General features: G+C 31.9%; 1 protein-coding gene across 1 annotated transcript; it reads right to left on the bottom strand.

Moving 5' to 3' along the window:
- Positions 1-1,420: 1,420 nt before the first annotated feature.
- Positions 1,421-18,763, bottom strand: LOC143237450 (mpv17-like protein). The gene is made up of 4 exons (XM_076476711.1): positions 18,277-18,763; positions 10,978-11,048; positions 10,143-10,271; positions 1,421-4,874 (listed from the first exon to the last, which is right to left on the bottom strand). Exons 1-4 carry the CDS (start codon positions 18,602-18,604, stop codon positions 4,845-4,847), a joined length of 558 nt encoding a protein of 185 aa, XP_076332826.1. The 5' UTR covers positions 18,605-18,763; the 3' UTR covers positions 1,421-4,844.
- Between the last annotated feature and the right edge of the window lie 591 nt (positions 18,764-19,354).

The following is a 19,354-nucleotide window of genomic DNA, read 5'->3' as shown; positions in this document are numbered from 1 at the left end:
TCTTGGACTACTCTTTTTACCAACAAACAGTGGAATTGACCATCACATTATAACACCTTCATGGCTGAAACAGCAAGCATGTTTGGTGTTATGGGGGTTTGAACCTGTGACTCTGAGATTACATGTTGAGCACCCTATCCACCAGGCCATGACAGGTATCATCATAAATTGTAGTGTTATTTGTATATTAAAATATAGTTGTGTTAAGAAGGAAACTGTGTGCATCAATCTTGTTTGTAAATATCATAAATTTGATACATATTGAAAATCAATTAATTCCTGAATTAAAATTTCTGGCTATTTTACATCATAATACCTAACGTACGTAACATAATAAATTGGATAATCGTCCAAGATAAATTATAATACGTAACAGAACCCAGAGTCACTTCCATTCCTAACTGTATGGACAAAAGTTTACACTCTAGACATATTATGGACATATCAGTAGCTAGAAGATTGAAAACTTAACCAAAAAGTCATTAAAACAATTGCTTTCACAACTTTACCCATCATTTTTGAGCAAGTCTATGCCAATTTTTGCTGCACATGTATGTTGTAGTCTGTGGAATGTTCTATGCCTCTGTTGGGTTATAAATATGCCTCCAAAACATAGTTTGAATTACTTAGACAGATAGTGTGATTGTGAGTTTAGCCATAAAGAGCATATAGTAGCAATTTCTAAAATGAAATTATCACAGACTGTATTGTAATAACAGAGTATAGAAGAAATAAATTTTCTTATCAGTATTGCTCTAAACGTATTGAACCAGTCTGCGTAAATTTTGAAGAAAGAGAGATAATTATTTATCGCTCTAGATACAACAATGTATCAAACATTTATTGACATATGACTAGTTTTAATATATTATTTTACAACAAGTGGACTATGTGCTGTTTGTTTATTATTCAAATTTACCATTGTCAAGTCACAGAAACTCAATATAAACAATTCAGCCCATACATAAAAACCTGACAAGTTTAATGTCACACAAAACATCCACATTATTAATAATGTGGCCCAGCATGGCCAGGTAGTTAAGGCACTCAACTTGTAATCTGATGGTCGCAGGTTTGATTCCCTGTCACACCAAACATGCTTGTCCTTTTAGCCATGGGGGCATTAGAATGTGATGGTCAATCCCACTATTCATTGGTAGAAGAGTAGCCCAAGAGTTGGCAGTGGGTGGTGATGACTAGCTGTCTTCCCTCTAGTCTTATATTGCTAAATTAAGGATAGCTAGTGCAGATAGCCCTTGTGTAACTTTGTGTGAAATTCAAACCAAACCTTTAACAGTGTACATTTATTGTATCATAACAATCATTGCCATTATCATTAATTATTAAATGAAATAATAGCCTAAAAGTGGCTAAAAAACATCAAATTTGTTTAAAAAATAATGCACTTTCAAAGACACCATTAATAATACCATAATAATTTTATTATATGTAACAAAAATTTTACCATACATGTATAAAAAATAATTGACACTACAAATATACATGCTAAAAAAACTGATACAACATTATCATTAGTTAGTGTGACAGAAAAGACAACCTTCTACTTTACATATACATAACAGATTCTTTGGTTCAATTGAAAACAAAACAAAGTATCAAACATTTTGATACTTTTGATACCTACATTTATATTTATCCTACTATCAAAATTAAGTATTATATACCTAAAAGATCAATACAATAAAGTAATACTGATTAAAAAACACATTTTTAAAATGTTTTAAAATACCTACTAAAATGTAGACCTCTCTAAAGCACAATTTACACAACTCAGAAGAATTAGGTTAACAACCATATATATTTCACCAATACGAAAAGACTATAGAAAATAGTTGAAATTATTTAATGAAAACAGTAAACTAGTTAGTTTCCCAACAAACACATCTAACAACAGTTTCAATTATTATAAAGTATTATTTTGTAGTGTTTTTGTATTATTATTATCACTATAGTGTTCAAGTAATATAACTATATAGTGCTTATTATAACTGTAGAACACATTCTATACAAACTAACCAGTGTAGCCTTTCCTATACATATCCAATGCCCCAATTTGCTTATCTTCTTGCTGATAATTTACTAATTATTTTCTTTATAAAGAATAAATCATTTCCTTGTAATACAAAAATCTAAAAACAGTATAAAATTTTGTTGAAGACTATATGTTGAATTTATAAGGTTGTACAAATATAGGATATATGATATGATATGTGTGTCAAAGAACCATATACACATGTATTAATTACATTTGAAAAACAGCAATCTTGTACTTACTTTTTTACTTTCAGTGGCTAGTATGAATAAAATTGTGACATGAGAATTCTATTCTCATTTTAAATGTGTTAGAAACAGCAAGTATATAATGCACATATATAACCTCCATCTATATAACACAGAGTCTACAGTACACATATTTAATTCCTCGTTAGTGACATGAATTCTCTTGTCAGCAGAAGAGTGGCACAATATATGTGTACAGTCCTTGTTTCTAAATGTGGAGACTACAATGCATACATAAAACCTCTGGTTAGTAACAAGGAGCCTACTATATACAATAAATATGACATTTTTTTTAATGTTATTTGTTTATGTATATTTATAATGTATATTTATTAAGAAAACCTTAAAGCTGTACACTTTCATTATATACTACTGTTGGTAAAATAAATATACTTTTGTTGGAATATAAAAGTGTATAAAGATGTGCATATTGGTATGACTTGGCTTTAGACTACTATGAATGTATTAGTATGTGCTAAAAGGTTAAATATGGGACTGAAATGTGAAAGCTCTAAAACTATTAATTAGTATGAAGTAACTAAGATGAACATTATCTTACTGGGTATCTTATCATGTAGTATTAGTTATCAGAGAAATACAGAATAAATAGATACATCTCAACATGTACTTTAATTCTTATATATATAATCACACTTCAGATAACAATATATATCACTTGTAAAAAAATAATAAAGAAAACTTTGGTGTCCAAATGTGTTGTTAACTGTCTTTTAGAATAAACTTATTTAGTATGACTATATGAATAAAATTTACTAAAGCTAAGTTTGAGTGTAAACATCAATATTTTTGTGTTAATAAAAGAAAGTTTATGAAGAAAAATTATTTGTTTTTCCCAAAATACACAGCAACAATTTCAATTTGTTAAAACTAAGTATAGGAAGGCAACAATATGTTGAAACAAAATATGAAACAATGCATACATATGACGTATATATACTTATGGATGGTATGTAGGTAAGAACAATTTTAATAAAGCAAAACAATTGCTGCATAATATAAAACAATCAATCAGTCTTTGACTTTTTGGATTTACTTACTTTGTATTTTTGTTATTTTTTTTATGGAACTGTAGTTCACAAGTATGTGTAATATATGTGCAGTCTCTTTATAGATGCAGAAATAATAAGGCAGTTATGTTGGAAGAAAGGGAATCTAATGACATCATCCTTTTATCCTGGATAATTTTTTTGATATATATCAAATAATACAAAGGTCAGACAAGTAAAACTAGAATACAAATTATAATTTGGAAAAGACAAAATGAGTCCTAGCAAGAGATACATCTGAATAAGTACAATCCATACAGTAACGAAGGTATTATATGTAACTTCCACGTAATGACGTGTTATTAGTTTTATTGAACTGAAGAGGAAATTCCCATTTTTCTTTCTTCTGATACTGGTAATTGTTGACTAGGTTTCATTATGCTGTTCATTTACACATATGACTATTACAGACAGTAGAATGCTATCTTAAAGTAATAAGTTTTGCTACAGTGATTTGTTTATAGTGACTTACTTTATATTTTCAATCTCTTTTCACACTTCCCATTTTCAGAGAAGGTACTATTCTCCAACTAGCTGCACACAAGGAATGGTAGTTGTAAATGTAGGACATTATGAGCTGGAGCACTTATAAAAGTGCTCTTAATTGATTAAGTTCTAATTCTAATTCATGTGAGACTTTGAAACAGAGATCAAATCTGATGATTTATGTATGACTTGTTCTTTTTACCTCATCTGAATTGTTTTATCTTTATACATAAAATACATTTGCATTAATAATATTTCTAAAATCTATTATCAATCTGAAAACAAAAACGAAACCAAAATTAACAATATTCTATCAAAAATATAAATATATACAAGTTATTGTATTAAAATAAGGTTTTTAAAAGAAATTAGTTGATGTTAATGAAAACTTAACATGCAAAAAATATACCTAACATAGATAAACTTATTACGTGTAAATAAAAGAACAATAATAATTTTTGAGTTTTTAACAAATTATTGGACGAATGTTTTTCGGGCAATAACAAAAACTGTAATATGTATATATTAAATTATTTATATTATTTGTACCACATAGAGATATTTAGTCATTCTTGGAGAATAAAATCAATTTGTACAGAATTTAATGATGCTTGAATGAAGTTTTAGGAAACAAATGGACCTTTACAGAATTTCTCTTGGTAAAAAAATAGCCCTTCCTGCTAATAAAAAATCTAATAATATTTGTAAGCCATTAAAAAAATTAGCTCAAAAATATTAGCAAGTGATATAGTAAAGATTTGAAACTATATAATGATATGGAATATCTCTTTCATACCAGCAATCATAAAAAGTTCATTAATAGAATTTTGGTACTTGCTGAGTGATGGCACTAGCTCAGACACTATATTGTTTTCAAACTCAATATCAAACATTCATAATAACCTTACTTGATCATATTTCAAATATATTCAAGAAAATGTAGACTCTAATACCGAAAATTTGAGGATACCACAAACATTATTTTGTTTTTCAGACTTTTTTCATCTTTTCTTCAAGTTTCTACAAAGAAAAAAAAACAACATTTATTTGAAACAAAAATAAACAAAGTGTTAACAATAAATTGTTTTTCGAGGTTTTGAAAACTGTGAATATTCACATGTAAATTTTATGTGAAACTTCAGTTATAAAACAACAGGTTGACATTTTTATTGATTTGCTCATTTCAAACTAATATGTTTGACATTTTGGAGAACTGTAAATTGTAGTCATTTATTTTGTAAATTTTTAAAGATACACATCAACATGAATAAAAAATCGTTTTAGAATTTACATTCTAAAATTTGATGACATAATATATTGGGTCAACAAAAGACCTATTGGTCCATCTAGGTTGTCCCATCCAATAAACTAAAATAAACAACCTCAAAGCAAGCCTTTATCATTCAAATCTTTATCAAGCCTATCCCTTAAAGTTGCTTAAATTTACTGCCTTCACTCCACACCCAAAGGCAACTCATTCCAAAAACCAACCATCCTGCTAGAATAATTAGCTGAAGATGACTCTTACCTTGTCAGAATTTACACTTGTGTACCCTAGTCTTACCTTTCTCCCCATTAAGAATGATAAAAGATGGTGCATCAACACTATCAATCCCCTGTACAATAGTAAACACCTAAATCTCCTCTAACACCTCTTTTTTTCTTCAAGATAAAATTTAACAAATCTTAAACTCTCCTCATATGACAACCCCCCTCCATCCCAGGTATCATCTTAGTTGCCCTCCGTTCAACTATTTACATCAATTTAATATCCTTCCTAAGGTACGAAGCTCTAGACTGAACACAATATTCCAAATATGGGCTAACCAATGACCTATACAATGAAGTTACACCTCTTCTGATTTTTTATTCCATATTTCTGTAGATAAGTGGCTTAAGAGACTGATCTACCAATACTCTAACATACCTTTTTTACATAACACTGTCAAGGTTATTCCCATTCAAATTATGATAACCCACATGCATTATCTTACATTTATTATAATTAAAACCCATTTGCATTTTATCCATCCAACTCACTAATTGATCTACATCCTTAAATGAAGCAGCACCATCTTCCTCACAATCAGCAACATCCAAGGCCTTGATATCATACAGATGATATATCAATAATATCATCTGTATTATTGATGTAAATAAAAACAAGAATGAGCCTTAAGTATCTCATTTACATAGTTTAACTGAGCCATCATTTTTAAGAATTCTCTACTTTCTTCAATCTAGATACTTTCTAACCAATTAGCTAACGTATCTCCCACATCTGTTAAGGTAAGTTTGTTTACAAGCCTTTTATGTGGCATCTCATCAAATGGTTTCTGAAAATCCAGATAAACAAAATCTACACAAGCAGTAACTTTTGACATTCTTTGAAAAAGCTTTGAAAAGGTTTTCCTTTAGTGAAACCATGTTGGCTATCCAATAAAACTCTAAATTACTTTGTAAAGCATCCTTTAATAGACTTTCCAAAACTTTCCCCACAACTGATATAAGATTAATGGGTCTATAATTACTGGGACTATTTTATCCCCCCTCTTGAAAAGAGGAGTTACATTAGCTAACTTCCAATCTTCTGAGATTTAAGGACTGACAAAAAATAGTAGCAAGTACCCCACATATCAAATCCTTATTCTCCTTCAAAACCCTTGAGGAAATATTATCTGGTCCAGGACCCTTATCATTTTATAAATTTCCTAATTTTTCTTAACCAGCTCAGAATCAATGTGATCTTTTTTTTTATCAGACTGGTTAACTGATCATTTGAGCTACTAAAAATTTGTAGTTAGTTTTAACCATCTCTATTCAAAATGCTTCATTTCATTAAATAGATATTGATCTAGAAATGTTTTGAAATATGAGATCCACATAACTGTGCATTTACAATATCAAGCATAAATTAAATTAATAACTTGAACCACATTAATCAGGAAAGGTCCTTATTAACAATGATATATAACATTCACTGAGAAGTCAACTTAACTTCACAAACAATGCTAAAGTAAAAAAAGTTGTAAGTTTATTAACTCTGTATTACTTTATAACAAAACCAAAGTACAATATTTACAAAATGAATGAAGTAACAAATTCACTAACTCAATAATCAATCTTCTACAAACAGACTCACAAAATCATTCTTCATCTACTTAAGCCTAAGTCATATTTTACAGTACTTAAGTCATTTCCTAAATCTTCAAAAAGGTTCTAGTCATTACTACTGCTTATCATACAACTTTAAAACCCAACTAACAAAACGACAATACAAATATAATTTATAAAAATAGTTTACAACATTATCCCTCTGCTGGATCGTGAAGTCCCTAGTACAATCTTATTACATAAAGAACAGTGGAATATGAAATTTAAACTCACATGATTAATGATAAATTACTGTTGAAAGTTAACATAACTTGATAGTTTATAAATATAATTATTATTAATAACATGTGTAAACCAAAGTGCAATCAAAATGTTTATTAACAAAACAAAATATTATATCTTTACTTAATTACTGTCTCTAAATTGTCCAGTCACCAGATCTTTTTGTGGTTTTCAATGGCTTATGATATACAGAACAGATGACTGAAAGAATCCACTTGTGGCTCCATTCATGGTAATAATCTGAAGTAGTCTCAACAGGAATTTTGGATGTTTCAGCAGATTAATATTTATCTGGTGAAGTCTCCTTTGGTTACCAGTTGGCCATTCTCAAACAAACATGCTTGCAAAGATTATCATGACAGATGACCATTCTGGATTTTGCTCTTTTACACTTCAAGTTTATTGTCTTTATTATCATGAAATTCCTTCATTTTTTCCAATGGAAGTTCATCCCTTGATGCTGTAACTGTTGAATAATGTACAGGTATTTGTTGGTAATAGATGAAAATGTTTGTAGCAAGTATATACTCAAATCTGCATTTCTGAGCAAAGATTTCTCCCACATATATATATATATATAAGATGTATGTATATGTATGTATGTATATATACATTCTTTCTCAATGCCAATTATCCAGATATCATGTTGTGTAGTGAAACTTCTTGCATTGATGGTAACTTCCACTTTTCCTTTTGCTCAAACTTTATAACAACTTGATATTCTCAAACCTCTTTCCCCTTGCTTCACCAATGAAGGCAGTTTCTCACATTTAATTACTAGATTATGTCAATCAAAAGTAACTGTAAAACCAGTGTCAATCAAAACTGTATGAGGTTCTTCATCAATGTACAGTTGACTTGTGGAATGAGTTCTTTGAAATTGAGGCAGACAGAGTACTCCCATTTTCAGGTGTAATGGTCATCTTTTCCTCACTTACATCAGTTTCTTTTCATGTTATCCTTTAGAAGCTGTTTTAATTTTCAGTTGGCTTTTGTCTGAGGATCCTGGCAGGAAATCCTATTAAGTTTTAACTGAAGCATCTTTTGTTCTGTTGTTTACATCTTCTATTCTCAGTATGTAATTGTCTACTTAATATTTTGAGTTCTGTCAGAGTCAGTTTATGTTTCCAAACAGTTTAATCTGATGAACTCATATTTACTGGATGTGTTTTCAGACCTTTATCAGGAACTTTAATGGGTTAAAATTGGATAACTTCCTTTAAAGATGTACGCCTACCTTGCTTTACTGTAGTTCACATATTCTCATCCATTATGGCATCTATAAGTTGGTTATATTCCAAGGAATCCATCATTTCAAATGGAGCATTTGTAATCAATAAATGATCAAGTCTGTAGGAAATATGGGTAAGATCTTGACCTTCTAACAATAATGCTCCTACTCTTTGCTTTGGATGCGGCACTCCAAATCTATTTGATATTTAAAACAGCAACCAGTTCCTTGTAGTTGTTATTGCTCTCTATTGGAAGTTTAATTAGTTGATTAGATATTTCAAATAAGCAACTAGATGAATAACTTGGTTATCACTATTCACTTTAACAAATACATCAGATTAGGACTGATATGCCTCCCATGGTACCTTTCCATTACATTTTCTTAATTTTTCAATTTGATGAAATTATTAAACTGGTTTGTTAAATTCCATAATTTGATGAGATACTGGACTATTGGTACAGAGTATGTTTTCAAGGAAGGTCCTGCAGTCATAGGTGGTACAGTTTGTTTGTTTGGAACTAATCACAAAGCTACACAATGGGCTGTCTGTGCTCTGCCAAACACTGGTATCAAAACCAAGTTTCTAGCATTTAAGCCCACAGACATACTGCTGTACCACTAGGGGCTGGTGGTACAATTACAGAGCTAAAAATGTAAGCCAGATAGGTTCTTTCATTTTATACTGCATTGTTAACAGTGTTTGAGATCAGAATTCGTCAAAAGATGTACATAAAAGTGTACCAAGTTTGTTCTCTGCATTTCATGATACAGTTTACAAATTTTCTATGCTGACATTGATATGATACTGTACTTCATTTATTTCATTTTCATAAATCCTTCTCTACATTTCATTTGACCTTTTCAATGTCAATCCATACATACTTTCTATTTTGTTTTATCATCAAACTGTTTTGGGTTCACAATTATTCTGTAAATATCATGTTTCATTCTTGTAATGCCTTTCTTAAATTCTTTCTTCTGGATATTCTTTTAATTTTCTGTCTTTTTTATCATCTAGCATTTTTTAAACATTTCCAGCAAATCTTGCTTTGAGGATTGTGTTTGCATTAATTTTACTTTTACAAAAACAATTTCATTTCCACACCAGTGTTGTACCAGTTTCTTTATTTTGGTGGGTTCATTTGCATCACTTGATAGAAATAATGCAACATCTAGTCCACTTAATGATAATAAATGTCATATATGCCTACGACTTCAAGTCATAGCTAACATTCACTGAAATGATAGGCCTAAGTTCACAAATAATGCTAAACAGTCACTAACTTCTAAAACTCCTTGTGTCTGTAGTACTTGTAATATTTCTTGTACTTCATTAAAATACAAACTCAATATTCCCAAAACAAAACTAATTAACTGTCTAATAGTAACAGACACACTGAATATCTAATTCTCTAAATCCTCATTTTCTGTGCATAGCCTAATTCATATTTTATACCATTGAAGTCATTTTAAACTTTCAGGAAGAATTAGTCATCATGCTATGCCTAACATGCTGCATCTAAACTCCCTTGGCTAAACAACAGTAGAAAGGTCTAAATTTTAAAATAATCTGCTGGAAAGAAATATGTACTTTTTCATTCAGATAAGGATAAGTTAAAGATGGGAAGGTTAACTCCTTACTGTTATAATTTACTTACCATTCTCTTAATATAACAAAGAACATTTATCCATATGAAAGAAGCCACTCCAACGTAAGCAACCCTCATGTGTGCTGGTACAAAGAAAAAATTGATGTACTGAACTGGGAGCCAATATGTACAGCTCAACTAGAAATTAAAAAAAAAGCTTTTTGTTAAATGAAAAATGCTCTTGAATACCTTATCTTAAACTTCTTTCATTTTATTTTGAAACTGTTCCAAGTGTTTTGAATGAAGACAATACATGTAAAACTAACATATATGACTCTTAATAGGTTTTAAACAACATACTGTTCAATGTTTTGGTATAATCTTACATATTAAATTAATTGTTCCTTCTATGGAGAAACGATTAAATGAGTCAATGTTGTCTTCTATTTCAATACTAATTAAACAATTTGTTTTAGTTATTATTATTTTATATTACTGAAATATATCAGGCTGAAGAGAAAACAAAATATAGAAGTCTAAATCAAGTTTTAAAAACAAAAATATGAAAATAATACATTACTTTTGGCATTATGGAACTAAACTGACAATCTGTGACTGACATGTGCAATTTATCTGTATTAGTTTTAAACCTAAACATGTATATATATATATCAAATACATCTTATGGCCAAAAAAAACATTCATAGTGAAGTCACCCTGCTGATGAAATAACAATTTACTCATCACCAGATTGTTTTTATTTCTCATCTTTCCACATAACTTGCTCTGATCACAAGTTAGTATCAAATCCAGGTACAGTACTTATGAATATGCTTATGTAATATAAGACAATTAGAATCAACTGGGAATTACAAAGAATGTTAAAATTTTGCAATGTACTTACCTGATAGGTGTGAAGCCACTTGCATTTTAGTTCGAAGAAAATATCCTGTTTTTCTTCTAAAATACTCATTACTACCATAAAAAACAAACAAACAAAAAAATGGAAGTTTATTAATTTACTTTCTTTATAAAACAAAACTTTTGAGATGATAAATTAATTATTTACAAATTAATTTCAAAGAATTCAAAGTAGTCTTTCTGTTCATCTTAATCTAAAGCTTGGGGCAGCCTTATGAAAAATAATAAGCATTTGACTACCTCAAATCAATAGTTACCAGTGAATCTCTGTTAATCCTTACAAACTGTTAAAATATAGGGATTTCAGAATCTAGAAGGTTCATTGATAAAAAAATATTATGAAAGTATCAATCCAGTTATAAGTTCAATGCTTGCCATGCCTTACAAGGCACACAGAGCCAGTTCTTTGGATTCCAGTTCCAACAGCAAGAATGGACAAGAATGGTGATCCATTCTATACTAGACAGAATGTCTGTCCATCACGAATTAATCTCTATCTAAGAGCCAAGTACCCATTGCACAGCTTGGTAGACTGGAACATGTGGGATAAAATGTCTTGCTCAAGGACATAACAGTATGGCACAGGCCTGCCTCAGACTTGAAACCATCTGACCACAAGTTCAAAGCATAGAGCCACTAAACAAAATGTCTTGTATAAACTTGTACAAGGTTGTTTGAAAACAATCACCCTTCCCCAGCCTTACATCTCCACACTATACAAACCATGGATCATATGGATATAAAGTACATTCTGCTGTATATGCAATATATATTTGTTGCTGGGACTGAGGAACATTTATGTTACATGAGACTGTTAACAAAAGGTCTCCACAAGAATGAAGTACAATTGATATAGAGAAGAAAGAACAGAGTACCTACCTCAATACCATGTAAATCAATGTCTTGTTTGCAAAGAAGAGAACTTATGCCATTGAAGGGATTGTTTCATGGTTATTAACCACCATCTTTTTGATCAAAATCCTACATGTATGACCTCAATCATGAAGTAATCTCCACTGTAATGGAGTTATTTTGTTTGTGCCCAGCAGTGAGATTCTTCTTAAAGAAGTGTAACTTCACTGTGTGTCGAGTATCACATCTTGTAAAAAGTCAGTACTGCCTCTCCATACAATATTCATTGCACACATCCAAGAAATTTAAAAAATAATAAACTTCATACACTGGCTTCCAAAAATAAAGCATTATCATACTTGAAATATCAAGTAAGTCCATTACCAATTTTTGGTGAGTACAAGCAGAATTTAACCTCTGGCAGTATGCTCTAGACCTACAATGTATATGATTTTGAGATAATATCTCAATGTAATTTTGCAAATATTTGAATTTAGGGATGTATGTTATTATTTGAGACTCCAACATGTACATATTTTCACCAACTAGTGAAGAATACAAAGATAGATGAATTATCACAAATCAACTGGAAAGATGTATATTTCACAAGTTCATAACTACACTATATCTTATATTACTCCTTTTGCAAAATATTTCAGATTAAACATATTAAACATATATGTGTAAATACAGTTACAGATTTAATAGAGCAAGTGGAATACATAAGTATAATGACCTAGCTCAGAATGGGCTGTACTTTATTAGAAAACATGAAACTTAAGTAGCATCCTTTTCTTAGAAACATAGGTTTTTCTAGTAATTATGTTTTATTTTAAAAACATAGGTTTTTCTAGTATGTAATTATTTGCTGAGCTATTTGGTCTCTCAGTGTTCAATTGCCTTTTTTTTTTTTTTGAAAGATTTGATTAAGTTATTCTGAGAAGATGACTTGTTTGGATGTTTAGGAGTAGATTAGCTAGACTTGACTGAGTTATTTCAACAAAATGGCATTTAATGTTTATGGAATCATTAACTAGGTTTGTATGAATTAGCCCGGCATGGCCAAGCGTGTTAAGGCGTGAGACTCGTAATCTAAGGGTCACGGGTTTGCATCCCCGTTGTGCCAAACATGCTCGCTCTTTAAGCCGTGGGGGCATTATAATGTGACAGCCAATCCCACTATTCATTGGTAAAAGAGTAGCCCAAGAGTTGGCAGTGGGTGGTGATGACTAGCTGCCTTCCCTCTAGTCTTACACTGCTAAATTAGGGATGGCTAGCACAGATAGCCCTCGAGTAGCTTTGTGCAAAATTAAAAAAACAAACAAACAAACAAACTTGTATGAATTATTGTTAATTAGCTAGATTTGATTGGGTGATTAACTAGGACTGTATGGGTTAGTGTTAATTAGCTACATTTGATTTGGTGATTAAGTATGTTTGTATAGGTTACTTTGACAACATGATTTGGTTTGATACTTAAGTAATGTAACTAAAGTTAATTGGCAATTTTGGTATTATGATGCAGTTGGTCATTTGAATCAGATTATATAGCTATAACTAACTTTGATTTGATTATTTCAACAAAATAGATTTTCATTTAAGAAAATTATGGCTTTTGATACGGTACTTTCCCTCCGCTTGTAAGATTAGATAGAATCCCACATTGAAATGGAGGAAGAAGCAGTGTGAGGGAAGTGCAAACATATTCCCTGTAAGTCAACTACATCCAAAACCTCACTCATTGAGTATCAGCATCCTCACAAGTACAGAATGAGGATCATTCTGTCTTCACCTCAAATTCTATAATCCAGTGAAAACCTCTCAGAAAGCTCCAGGAAAGCATAGGGTAGCCTAATTCCAAAGATCTGGGAATCCAAGGGAAGTCCACTTGACTCCTGCAAATGTGAAACAAGCCTGAAATGACCCAGGTCACCAATAAATATGTAACAACAAAGGAAAACCCATTCAGAAGGAAAGATGGTCAATCTGAAACCTGTATAAGGACTTATGTGATTGGTTCACTCATTCTCCAAATTCTCACTTGCTATGTACTTACATTCACAAGATGGTAAAAAGAGAGCACCCAATTGGAGGGATGAACTGCATTTAGGCATCTCATCTCTAGGAAGATCACCACCATCATACTCTGAACTGAATGGATATAGCCATTATGTGAAACCCACCCACCAGGTTGCCTTAATGGTCAACCACCCCAGTGATTTGAAACTAGGAAGTGGTAGGGACTCCTGTACTCCACTGGAAGGGGGAAAAATATGCAATGGGGAATCTGGAGAGACAGCAATACCCAAGACAATGTAATGGGTCATCACAAAACCATATTTTTAGAAGTGCACCAAACTGATTTATTCAGTCTAGGCATGGCAGGATGGACACCAATCCTCTTCTGCTTTATCCATTGCATGCATGGATGGTACAGTCAGAGACAGGCACATTATGACACAGTTAAAAGTAGGAATTTGAACTTCAGTGATCTTATGAAACACCCCACCTCAAAGGTGAGCACACATAGCCATGGAAAATGCATAAAAATCAACATGGTTTATAGTGCATATTTGATAGCTAAATATCTGTAAATGGTTATACTTATCCAAGTGGAACCCATTCTAATTACAGATAGAATACCTGGTCAGGCACAACTCATCCCAAAGTGGAATACAAAGCTGAAGCAGTTGCACCTGAAAGAAAGAAAAGCATTAGTAAAGACTTATCTTGGGTCACAGTCACACCAAAGTCTGTAGAAGAGCTACAGGTGGCAGGCAATACCTTGAAGAATCAGAAACAATGATTTGATGTAGGTAGTCAGAGATGAACATGTGTGGAGTCATCCACATGCTAATATCTTAGAATTTCTGTAATGGCTAGTGAAGATGAGTGGCAAGAGAGAAGGTAAGGTAATGAATTTGATGTGAGGAAACATGAAAGAGATCAGATTGGTTGAAATGTCAAACCCATTTGGTCAGGATAACCAGGGAAATGTCATAGGAAAAAAAAGGTTACCAGGAGTAAAAAGGCAGGAATAAGGAAGCTGTACAAGTAATAAAATAATGGAGGATATGGACAGGACAGAGAAGTTTATTCAGATCAGGATGAGAGCAGATATGAGAAATAGAGGATAAGCAGATAGGTGAAAAGGAGGACTGACCTTCTAAAGCCATAGAGGTCTTAGGAAAAAGAAAGTACAATCTGGAGAAAGGACATGATAGGAGGAGAGGTACAAAGTCCTGACAACATCAAGGACAAAAATATCAAACTTATGATGTTTGCAGGTCAGGAAGATTAGGAAATTCACCTTCAACGAGATGTGAAACAGGAAACACATAGACAGCAGTTCAAACAGAAGTAAAGGGAGAGCATGAAGGGCCACATTAATGTCCCAGTCCAGGAGTGATGGATGCCTCAGTGACAGATAGAATCAGAAGAAAAGGATCAACAGGGGAAAACCCTGCATAAATGGGAAAAATGGAATATATATGATAGCACTGCCCATACTGAGAAATCAAGGAGACTAAAGAACCCCTCTCAGAGCCACATGAGAAACTTGAAGATACTTGCAACTGTAGTGTGAGAAGCCCAGGATAGTGTTAGTTATCTTCAAACACCAGATGTAAGATTTCAGTTGTTTAAGAATGTTAAGAAACTCATGTAGATAGCTTTGATGTGCCATCTTTTTTCATAAGTAATGGTGAGAAAGATAGGATTATGGAATATAAATATAACTTTTGGCAAGGTAGGAGTCATCTTCAGATAAGAAAGTTTTATTTTTCTATCAGGAAAGTTGACCTTTGGTATCGGTTGTCTTCAATTGTGTTAAATGTAGTTAATTTAAGGAATTTTAAGAGATGTCTTGGTAAATATGTGAATAATAAAAGCTGGCTTTGAGTGTTTAGATTTTAGTTTAAAGTTTTGTTAAGTACATGGGATGGTGTAAATGGACTAACAGATACCTTGTTATCTTGAAATTAAATGTACACATGATGTAAAGTTTTATCACAAACTTGAGTTCCATATGCCTTGTTTTTAAATAATCACATGTGAGCCACTGTAGCTTAAAATCAATAACTCAGTTGAAGCTTCAGCTGATGTTCCAAATATGGCAATGCTACCTTGGACTCAGCAGATAACCCGATGTTTCTCTGAAAACATGTGCAATCCTGCCTTACTGTATCTCTTGCCTACTGGTGAAGACTTTACATAATATCCTGGAAATTTTCTTAGAGAAGAATGATGACATACCGTTTTTATTCGTTTATAAGACGATTCGCTTATAAGACGGGTCCCAACTTCACCTGAGAGATTGTCGATATTCTGTTTAGACTCGTTTATAAGACGAAGGAAGGAAAGCAGGTAACGAGAGAAAAGTGAAAAAAATGGAAATTAATAGAAACCTAATTTTGGGTTTCGTATACGATATTTCGATTTCAGATTAGAAGGAGAAAAATAGAAGAGATAGAAAAGTGAAAATAAATGAATAAATCCAAACTCGGTGTTCAAGCGTTTAATGGAATTTCATCAACTATTTTATTTACTGTATGATAAATATTCATATTTAAAACACATAACAAAGAACAATCTAACGCACAAAACTTATCACAACATATTTCAGTATCAAAGTACGTTTATGCTAACTTTTAAACCACATTTCTTCAAAGTATTAAAAGAGTTTACGCAAACTGCACTTTAATAGAACACAGCAAATCAGTATGCAAGTTATGAAATTCAAAAGCCTTCAAATTATTCGTTGTCGCTATCTCCAAACAGTTCATAAAACTGCTCCTCGGACAATCCATCATCGTAGAGGTCACATTCCTCCGTGTTCTCCACAATCACAGATCTAATAATAACAAGATAGCTCACTTCCCTATTTTCACTGTCTGAAATATCTGCACAGTTCTGAGTGAACTAAATTTATTTTCTATGTCTGTAGACCTCGCCTATAAGACGGGCCCCCCCAATTTGAGCCCGAAATCTCGAGGAAAAATCCCCGTCTTAAAAGCGAGTGAACACGGTAATTCAAGTTTTTATCAATTAAGAGCATGAGATTTAATTAATGAAACAACAGCAAAAAACAAAATAGCTAACAAACTTTAGGTGAGCTTATCTCACAGAAATTACTCATAATATTCTGAGTGATAACAGTGGCACAACAAATAACTTTAAATGTTCAGCACTTTGTAAATGAAGTTTATGCACTGCTGGCAAAGAATTCTTTCAATAAAATAATAAACATGCAAGTTTCACAAACATTCTCTCTGGAACACAAAATCCTTCTAAAGTACACATCTATGTATAACCTATTTCTCAGCAGCAGTTTTTTTACTATAATGCCCCCCAGTGGCACAGTGGTATGTCTGCAGACTCACACCACTAGAAACTGGGTTTCAATACTCATGGTGGGCAGAGCGTAGATAGCCCATTGTGTTACTTTGTGCTTAATTCCAATTAACAATCAACATCTTTACTACATTTAGACAAAAGTGGAAAATAAATCATTCCTCCACAATCATCCAACACATCAAGTTAAACATAGTCCTTCACGTAACTGCACTAAACAGATGTCAAAGGAATTCTTTAACCTAACAGCACTTACCAAATGGAATGATCAGATAAACCATTCCATTAATTTTATAACTCAAATGAAATTATACTTTTCTTTCAGTACATATCCACAAGTGGGCTTTCAAATCTTAAATTCCACCCCTCAGAACTCCCCCACAGTAAAAATAACTAAACCTATAACAACTTTTAACATCTGTATCAAGACTCCACTAATTTTTCCACCCTTTATTATATACACCCAAAATCGTTTAAGTCATTCAGTTTTTATGATTAAATTATATTACTTAAACCAATCATCATTCTAGTCGTTTGCAGCTAAACTATTCCCAGCATGTTAATATTCTTTCAATACACATTGATGTCCAGATGTTAAAATAACCTACAATTTGTAATTACGTGTTTATTGTAGCAAATCCCTAATAAGATAAATTGAAAAGTCAATACATATAATACCTATCACTTATTTTACTTGCCTGTGACTTATCCATGCAAGCTTTCATGTGATCGAACAATGAATATTAATACCAACATCGATTTATAAGGCGATACTTACACTACTACGATTACTACTAGTATTACTATTACACAATATTGGTAACAATGATATGGTACTTATAAAAAGCTATGCATTACCTACAAAAAATAAATAAAATAATCATTGAAATGATATTTTTTAAATGTATGATGGCGTTAGGGATGGGTGATTCCCTTCCCCCTTTTTTAATACGTTGTTTTATATATAAGGTTAATTATTTACTTTGTTTTTTGCGCACCAATATCGCCAATGATTTTGAATACAAGGATGCTAAGTACATTTATCATAGAGCTTATTTTTAATATTAATGTTACTCACCTACGTAAAATACTGCTAATTGTATTGGTGCACACAACCCTTGATCAAGAAGTACTTTTTTTATAACAACCTTCGAAGCAGTTGATGGTAAAGTTTTATCCAATAAATGATACCATCCATACAGAGCAGGTGCAAATAAAAATGTTCCTAAAAAACCAAATCGTTTAACAGCTAGCCAGTCGAACTTCTCTCCAGATTGCTCCGCTTGCCTTATAATGTATTGCTGTCCAAGTTCGGCCGTAATGTACATCGAACCGTAAGCAAACACATTCGAAATAAACGGTCTTTTACGAAAAGAGCTCGTAATTGCAGTAATTATAACTTTCATTATTTACTTTATTCGCATTGAATGTAACAAGTTGTCTACTAAACGCGTAATATTAAAAAACAACAACAAACGAATATGTGTTGTAGCTTTTATTTCTTCGTGGTATCATACCCAGAGTTACATACATTTAGCGAGTGATGTGCATTTACTGAAATCAAATAGTAACATGATTAATATTCCAGTCAAGGCCTTCTTTTCACCATCGCCATATCAGATTACTTTACATAGCACCAAAGTTGATAGAAGAAAAAAACAAGCCATGAATTTTGGAAAACGAAGCCCAAATAACGCATTACATATATGGTACTGTGTGTCAAATTTCCTATAATCTATCTCTAAGCATATTTATTTCTCTCTTCCAGTGCAAATAAAACTGATAAGTTAATTTTAAAAGCCACTACATTGAGCAATAACCTCAACGCGTTACCATTTTCTTCGAACAAAATATAGTGTTATGTAGTACAGAACCTTGAACAATCAATATGGAACAGCCATCCAACTGCAAACATCGTAACCGCATTCGGCTCCCCAAATTAATTTTGGCATTGAAAAACGTAAACAAAGATGAGGCTTTAATATAGAAACTAAGTACTTCAGTGACGGGTTAATTTGTAGGTGCAGAAATTTCGTTATCATATATATATCGATTACTCAACCTGTCTTGTTTTATATGTCATGAACAATTAAATATCTGTTGAAATTAAGGTAAATTCATACAATTTGTACAACGAAACTTAAGTTTAAATACGT

The sequence above is a fragment of the Tachypleus tridentatus genome, chromosome 13, assembly GCF_004210375.1.
Source record: "Tachypleus tridentatus isolate NWPU-2018 chromosome 13, ASM421037v1, whole genome shotgun sequence".
Taxonomy (NCBI): domain Eukaryota; kingdom Metazoa; phylum Arthropoda; class Merostomata; order Xiphosura; family Limulidae; genus Tachypleus; species Tachypleus tridentatus.
This window is presented reverse-complemented; position numbering and strand designations above follow the sequence as displayed.